Here is a 7,792-nt window from a genome sequence, read left to right as displayed (position 1 = left end):
ACTTAATTGATATTACATAGGCACACGGTGCTAAGTGCTTTGGAGCCTCACAACCACCCTGGGAAGTACATGCTGTAATTATCTCCATTTTACAGATGGGGAAACTGAGGCAATCACGGGTTAAGTGACTTGCCCAGGGTCACACAGCTAGTAAGTGTCTGAGGACATAGTAAACGCCCCTTGAAATCAAGTGAATGGGAGGGATCATTTTACAGATAGAGGGAGAGGCTGAGGGTCTGCGGGCAGCTTGTCTAAAGACACACAGCCAGTGCTCGGGGCAGAACAACAACCCAAACAGCTGAGCTACAGCGTCAGGCTTCGCTCTCCACAAAGAACATTCGCAGTCACTCCCCTACTTTGGACTCAGTTTTTCCGGTCTCTCTCCAAAGGGAATGAAAGTCCGTACCCCCGCCCTCTAGCCTCAGGCACTTTGCGCAGGCGCACGGCCTATTTTCCGTCCGCTGCGGGGACCACAAACACAATGCCTTCAGCAATGAAGCTACGCATGCGCACTGTCTAGCTTCCCGACGTGCTCTGCGGCACTCCGGGCGGCCTCTTTGCTTAACCTCGGCGTCGGTAGACATAAAGGACCCCACCCTAGGCGCGGTTCGCGTCTTTCCCGTCGTGCCTTGCGTGGATCCTAAACAGGAAGTGAGGTAGAAGCAGCGCTGGGCGGAAGTTGTCGGTATGGCGGAATACGAGCAGGTACAGAGAAGCGCTCTGAAGCTTAAAGGGGTGTCGGAACTGGGCGTTACGAAGCGGTAAGTGCGACGACAGCGTCAGGAGGGACTGAGGCAATAGGGCAGGAGGGACTGGGGCAGGGCGGGAGGCAGGATCCGAGGCCCGGAGCTAGTCCTTACCTGGTGCCGAGGGGAGGCCTGGTCTGTCTGTCTGTCCGTCCGTCCGTCCAACCGTCGGTTTATCTGTCTGCTCTCCCAGGAAGAAGAGGAAGGACAAGGACAAGAGCAAGGTCCTGGAGCAGATCGTGACGAGCAAGAAGAACGAGGAGGAGAAGCGGAGGGGGCTGGACAAGCGGACCCCAGCGCAGATCGCCTACGAGAAGATGCAGGAGAAGAGGGTGGGCGATGGAGGCATTTTTTCTTATGTAGTTTAAGATATTCTGAGAAGGGAGCCTTAGGCTTCCCCCAGACTGTCCACGGGGGCTTGACACAAACTGGGTGAAGAATCCCTGCCCTAAGGCCCTGGGCAGCAGCTAAGCAAACAGAGAGGGAGGGAGGGGATCGCCTTTACCTCTGCCAGATTCTCACTACGTTTGGAGTCCTTGTTCAGTTCTGAATGCCACACTTTATGAAAGACATTCGTAATCCAGAAGAGAGTGACCGAGATCCTGAAGGGACTTGGAGATCGTGGTGAAATGCTGAAGGAACCGAGGGTGTTTTTAACCTAGAGAACAGACTACTGAGGGGGAGGGGGACGTGGGGAAAAAGAGGGAAGTGTTACATTCTAGCTGCCTTAATCTAACTGAAAGGTTGTCATGTGGAAGAGAGATTTTAGAATTTTTGCCTGCCTCAGAGGATAGAAATACAAGCAGGGGAGGCGGATGGGGGCAGTAAGTGACTGAAAGGCTGAATTAAGCTTAATTTGTAAGAAAATATTTGGTTCAGATTCCACCCCGACATGAGCTGTGAATGCAACTCTCAGCCTCAGTTTCATTATCTGTAAAATGGGGGTCATTTGTATGTAATACCTAATTTACCAGCTGTGACATCTATCTTAGAGAGTTGGGAGTAAGACAATTCAGGCCAAGCCCTTTGCAAAGTTTAAAGCACTATGTATGTGTTGCTATTAAGCACTGGGGCTGTTTAAAAGAACGTGGTCTGCCTTACAGTACAATGAGTTCTCCATTACTGGAGGTCTTGAGTGGAGGGCTGGATTAATACATGCCCAAGATAATTTAGGGATTATCATAAATTGTTGTTAGGTTTTAGAGAGGATTTTTGCTCAGGTACTGGCTAATAATAGAAAACCTTCCTATTTTGAGAGAGAGATTATTTTCAAGTCATAAGCTATTAAATGAAAGCCTGAGCAGCCACTATAGGAAACGAGGATTCCTTAGCTTTTTTTGTATAGCAATGAAAGTAATTTCCCAAACATTATGTAAGAGCCATGGGATCATTGTTTTACTCTGCAGCTGCTGCTCCTGTACCTCTAGAACTCCTGTCTCTTTCCACCTCACAACATCCCAGTCTCTTGACGACAACAACAACAAAGGCACCAGCATTTTATCACAAGCTAAATACTTGATTGCTGAGGGAAATGTGGCATAAAAGAGTGATCATTGTCGGGATAGAATCAAAATGGGCTTCACTTTCTAGGCATCAGTTTTCTTTATTCTTATAAGTAAGAGAGTTAGGCTTAGTGGGTGATGTTGAGATCTCTTCCAGCTCTCAGTCTCTGATTCTTATGTTCTTTCAGTCCTTGTAGGATCACTGTAGTGTACTGGCGAACTTGTAGTTTTTGAAAGAGAGGATGTAGATGCTATAGACCTTCCTGTGCTTTAAAAATGTGTATACTTTGACTTTTGAAAGATCCGTTGTTCTTGACAGGAATATCGATCACAAATTAGAATGATAATTTAGTTCAATGAGCATTGATTTAGTGCTTGCTCTTTAGAAATCATTGTGTTGGGCCCTGGGAGAGATAGAAGATTTGTTTCATGAGATGTCCATGGAGCAGTGTGCCCATCTGTGGTGAAGGAAGAATAAAATTTAAATAAGCTCCTTATGGGAGCATAGGATTTAGGGCTGTAAAGGACCTTAGATATCATGGAAACCAACCTCTTGGTTTTACGGATGTGGAAATTAAGACCAGAGGGGTAAATATGTCTTTCACATAGACAGATGATGAATACAAGAGCTAGATTTTTACTCCGGGTGCCCTGGCTGTCTTTCGATCTTTGTGCCACACCACACTGCCTCAAATTCACTGAGCCTGCCACAAAGTGCAAGGGTAGAGTATATACAAAGGTAACTATGGTACAAGTTGACCCTCTTTCATATTGCTCAGTTATAACGTGAGAGGGTTCAACCAGATGGTCTCTAAGGTTTTGCCTAATTCTGAAATCCTGTTCTCTTCAATTCACAGAACATTTATTTTAAAAACACCTACTGTGTGCAGAACACTATGCTTATTGTTGGGGAAATAGAAAATTTACATGAGACAGGATCCTGAGCCCAGGAGGGTCGGATTTTTTTTTTTTAACCTTGATGTTGTAGATGAAGAAGGTATAGAGATTGATCTCCTAACACAAGGTATGGAAGCTTTCATCATGTAAGATTCCAGATACACACATTTCTAGGAAGAGGTAGGAGACTAGGACATTGGGGAAGGACTATTCATTCAAAGCAGAAGTGGCCTACAAAAGAGAGGCAGTTTTTTTGGACTACCACAGTAGGCAATGTGGAACCATGAAAATATTAAAGCAGAGAATAGCAAGTATTTATATGATGCTCCAAGGTTTGCGAACCACTTTGCATATAGTATCTCATTTGATCCTCACAACAACCCTGCAAAGTAGATCCCATTGTTAAGCTCTTTTTATAGATAAGGAAATTGAGGTTGAGAGAGGTCTAGTGATTTGCCCAGAGTCATAACATCTGGTAACTGAGGCAGAAATTAAAGTACAAACTTTTCTGACTCCCAAGTCCAGTGCTTTTTCCACTGTGCCACCTAATACAGACAAAAATCTCTGTATGAGAAAGAATTACCTAGCCGTGTTTGAAGGACATATTTTGGAGGCCAAAGCTGTAGTCATGGGGGCAGGGGTAAAGGGGAGTGGGAGGGAGGGCATATGCAACACCATACTTTTTAACTAGTTCCAGAGCAACTTACCTTCTGTCGGCTTCAGTCACCCCATCGGGAATTAAGTGGGTGCAACTAGATGATCTGTGAGGTCTGTTCTACATGTGATGTTCTTTAAGAAGAGAGGATTTGGAGAAGTTTATGTACAACAATGGGGGTTTCTCAGAATGTGGAGAGTGGCGGAATAGGTAGGGGTGAGGTTGAGAGGCATAGGAAGGGGAGGGTCATCATGCTTTATAATTTTATCCCTTGCTCAGTATTGTTCAGAAGCAACTTGTTTAGTATAACTACAACGTTTAAAAATCCTTCAAACACCTACTGTAACATTCTTCTGCCCATTGTCAGCAGCACATCAAATTGTCTGTGGAACTAGCTGCCCTCTGTAATATTTCAAGAAACCACTCAAAATGTTACAGAGGGCAGTTGGTTCCAGAAGAGCTACACCTCCCTGCTATTAGTGGGTCTGGGTAGTGGTTAGGATATGTGAATTTATAATCTTTTTTCTTTTTTTTTTCCTTTAAGCAAATGGAAAGAATCTTAAAGAAAGCATCCAAAACTCATAAGCAGAGGGTGGAGGTAAGAATTACCAAGCAATAAAATACTCTGACTGAAACACTAGGTTTTAGCAAGCATTCTGAGTCCTATACGTTGTACCATCTTCAGTGGTGAGTAGGGCAGGAAGTAATGGTAGAAGGCAGAAGGATATGAGAGGAGGCATTTATCTTTGATTTGCTAGTAACTTGATTAGGTGAGAATTCTTGCTAACCAGCATATCGTAAGCGCTCACCAAATACGTAAATATGGGGGAGATAGTGAATGGAGAAAAGGATTTCCAGGTAGGTGTAATTGTTAACAAGAGCCCACCTTTATAAAATGCTTTGGGGTGTATTTACAAATGCACTTTAGCCATAATAGCCAGGTGTGGCAGATATTGCAAGTGTTTATTTCCATTTCACAGAGTAGAAAAGAGACTTATTCAGAGTGACACTATAGGGCCCATAATTAGAATTTAAAACTGTATTCTGACTCCAAAGCCCATGTTCTTTCCATTTTGCCACTGCCCCATCGTGGATTTGTGTTAGCAAAAGGGAGCTTCCAGCCTACATTAGGATAGGGATCCAGGGGGCAAAATGCATTAATTGCAAAGGAGGACACTTTGGGAAGTAGCAGTTGAGATAAGGAATTTGTATAACTTTTCTGGTCTTGTGGTAAAAGCATCTTCTTTTCTTCCTCTCCTCTAGGATTTCAACAGACATTTAGATACTCTCACTGAGCATTATGATATCCCTAAAGTCAGCTGGACAAAATAGATTCCTGCAACGTTGTATGGTGTGGCCCCCAGGAAGAGTACTCATCTGTGTTTGTTCTGGATAACTGTGGCATGTTCTTTCTGTAAATGCTTTTTTTTCCTTTTTTTTTTTATGTTTCCTGCTAAGACAATTTTTAAACGCTCTAATCAAGTTAGTAACTTGTCACACTTTATTAAGGTGGGACTCATAGTTATTTATGTTTCTTTGTGACATGTAAAATTTCTAATCTTTTAGGTTAAAAAAATTCAGTTATTTATACAAGGTCATTGAAACTTATTTACACGTAAGGACATCCAACTAGGAAAGTGTGATAATTCAGCCTGTGATCTACCAGTTACTTTTATTGCACTATAGGAAAAAAAAACCTTGCTACGCCAGTACCAACAGACTCTAAGGTGCTAATTATAGCCAGTTATCGTTTCATTACTTTCCTACTTGAAGATAATAAAGCTGTTTCAATGTTTAAAGGATGATTTCATGAATGTAGGAGCTCTTTCCCCCAGTGTTTCCTATGGTGATCACTTGGTGATCACCTTTCTAGTGGTGAAGCTGCCTCCTTATCAAAGCCAGATGGACATTAGACAGCAGGCTCATAGGCAATCAAAGACTTGTATTCAAAGCCTTCCCAGTTTGATAGAATCTGCCAGAGTGTGTGCTCCAGGACCATAGTGTGGGAGCCCAGAGCTGCTTCCACATTTTCATAAGGGATCAGGAAGGATATCCGAGAAGCAAGGCTGCTCCTAACTTGCTGTACTGTGCATGTATCATCTGCTACTTGTTTGCATCAACTTGAGCAAGTCATTTAAAGTCAGTTTCCTCACCTGTTAAATGAGAAGGTAGGACTCAGTGACCACTTTACAGCTTGAAATCTATAATACCATGACTTGAAGGGGAGTAGATGGAGAGTATATTAGGGTTGGGCTCCATGCATTGCCAGAGAGAAATTCTGGGTTGGCCTGCTGCTGCTTTGTTCTGTTTGTCCAAGATCTCAGGCTGAGGCCTTCAGTGCTCCCAGAGTGGTTGCATACAGTATAGTGTCTGATTGTTGCCCCCTGAGCTGACTGGACTCAACCACTATCAGCTATCTGGGAAGCTCTGCAGGTTCAAAATGACAGAACTGTAGGCTCCCTTTTGGTCTGGGATTTCTGTTCTGGTTATTCCTCTGCAGGCTTCAGACTGGGTTAAAAACTGGAACTGAGGCCCTGATCTGCTCCTGGGATCTGGGCCACACTGCAGCTGCTACTTCTGAACTTGCTCCTTGACACAGCCCAGGACCAGTGACCGTTCAACCACTCCCTACCCTGGAAAACCACCCCAAACACAATTCCCCTCCTTATTCTGTGACCTGGAAGCAGGAAGTAGGTGACAAAGCTGCCAACTGGTTCATGCAACTCCGCACTTGGTGCCCCCTATGTTTTCACAGTCCCTCTTTGGGTGCTAAAATTCCCACCCCATCCCCACCTGGCCATACCCTGCCCCAGTGTCCCTCTTAGTCTGTCTCATTCACTGTGGCTTTTATATTTCCCCATCAGGATTCAGTTTGGTGCGTTTTCTGCATCTGTTTGGAGGAGTTTGGGACCTCACTATATTGATTCCTACTACCCCGCCATCTTGGCTCTACCTCCTTTTACATAGCCATTTAACTTCACAACAAACATGTATATGTACTCTGTGGTTCCCTTCCCCACAAATGCCATAGTATCTCCCCCGTTCCCCCCCAAAAAGGCACTTAAGCCAAAATTTTTGACACAGTGACTAAGAACTAGTCCACGTTAGTTGTTAATGGTTTTTAACAGAACACAGACTTGAGTTTTCACTTCAGCTATCCGGAACAACAGTGTCCATTATATTTGATCTGAATTTTCTTGTCTTCTTTTGGTGGTATCTTCATTTACATTATTTTCTGCATGTATACTCCACATGTATCATTCGCCATCATTTAACACAGCTTTTTCCATGTTTCCCAAAATTCCTCATATTCTTCATTCCTTATGGCACAATAAGGAAATGAATAAGGAATATAAATTACGGTCTTATACCATGACTTTGTTGTCATTCCCTAATCCAGAGATAACTTTACTTCCAACTTTCTTGCTATTATAAAAAGTGTTGCTGTAAATACTTTGGTATGTATAGGAACAAATTTTTAGAAACTCTTTTAACAGGGGGGGAACCTGCAATCTTGAGGCCACATGTGGCCTCTAAGCCACAGGCTCCCCCTCCCCTGCCAGAGTCTCTCCTTGCTGATTGCTGGGAGGAAGAAGAGGTCTAGAGGTGAAAGGAACTTTAGGGTTCGTTTGATCCAACCCTCTTCTGAGGAAACAAGTCCAGAGAGAAGTTATGTGACTTACCAATGACACACAGGTGATAAATACTAGAGGTTTGATTCAAATTCAGGCCCTCTGACCAAAGTCAGTTCTTTATACTCTATCATACTGCCTCTCCACATGCCCTGGATCAAAGCATTGGAATGGTTTGATTCCCTCCCACAGCGCCCCCTCTTTATGCATATGAAATCATGCAAGACATTTTCATATTAACCGTATCGTGGGAAGAAAAAAAAAACATGCTTCAGTCTACACTTAGTCCGTCAGTTTTCTGTCTATAGGTATATAACATTTTTTATCATGAATGTTTTGGAATTGTCACGGATCATTGTA

At 43.6% G+C, this 7,792-nt stretch overlaps 1 protein-coding gene across 1 annotated transcript; it reads left to right on the top strand.

Annotated features, from left to right (window-relative positions):
* The first annotated feature begins 612 nt into the window (after positions 1 to 612).
* On the top strand, positions 613 to 5,599 carry FAM32A (family with sequence similarity 32 member A). The gene is made up of 4 exons (XM_036752392.1): positions 613 to 761; positions 940 to 1,078; positions 4,345 to 4,398; positions 5,064 to 5,599. Exons 1-4 carry the CDS (start codon positions 688 to 690, stop codon positions 5,130 to 5,132), a joined length of 336 nt encoding a protein of 111 aa, XP_036608287.1. The 5' UTR covers positions 613 to 687; the 3' UTR covers positions 5,133 to 5,599.
* Positions 5,600 to 7,792: the final 2,193 nt, after the last annotated feature.

This window comes from Trichosurus vulpecula, chromosome 1 (genome assembly GCF_011100635.1).
Source record: "Trichosurus vulpecula isolate mTriVul1 chromosome 1, mTriVul1.pri, whole genome shotgun sequence".
NCBI classification, from domain to species: domain Eukaryota; kingdom Metazoa; phylum Chordata; class Mammalia; order Diprotodontia; family Phalangeridae; genus Trichosurus; species Trichosurus vulpecula.
This window is presented reverse-complemented; position numbering and strand designations above follow the sequence as displayed.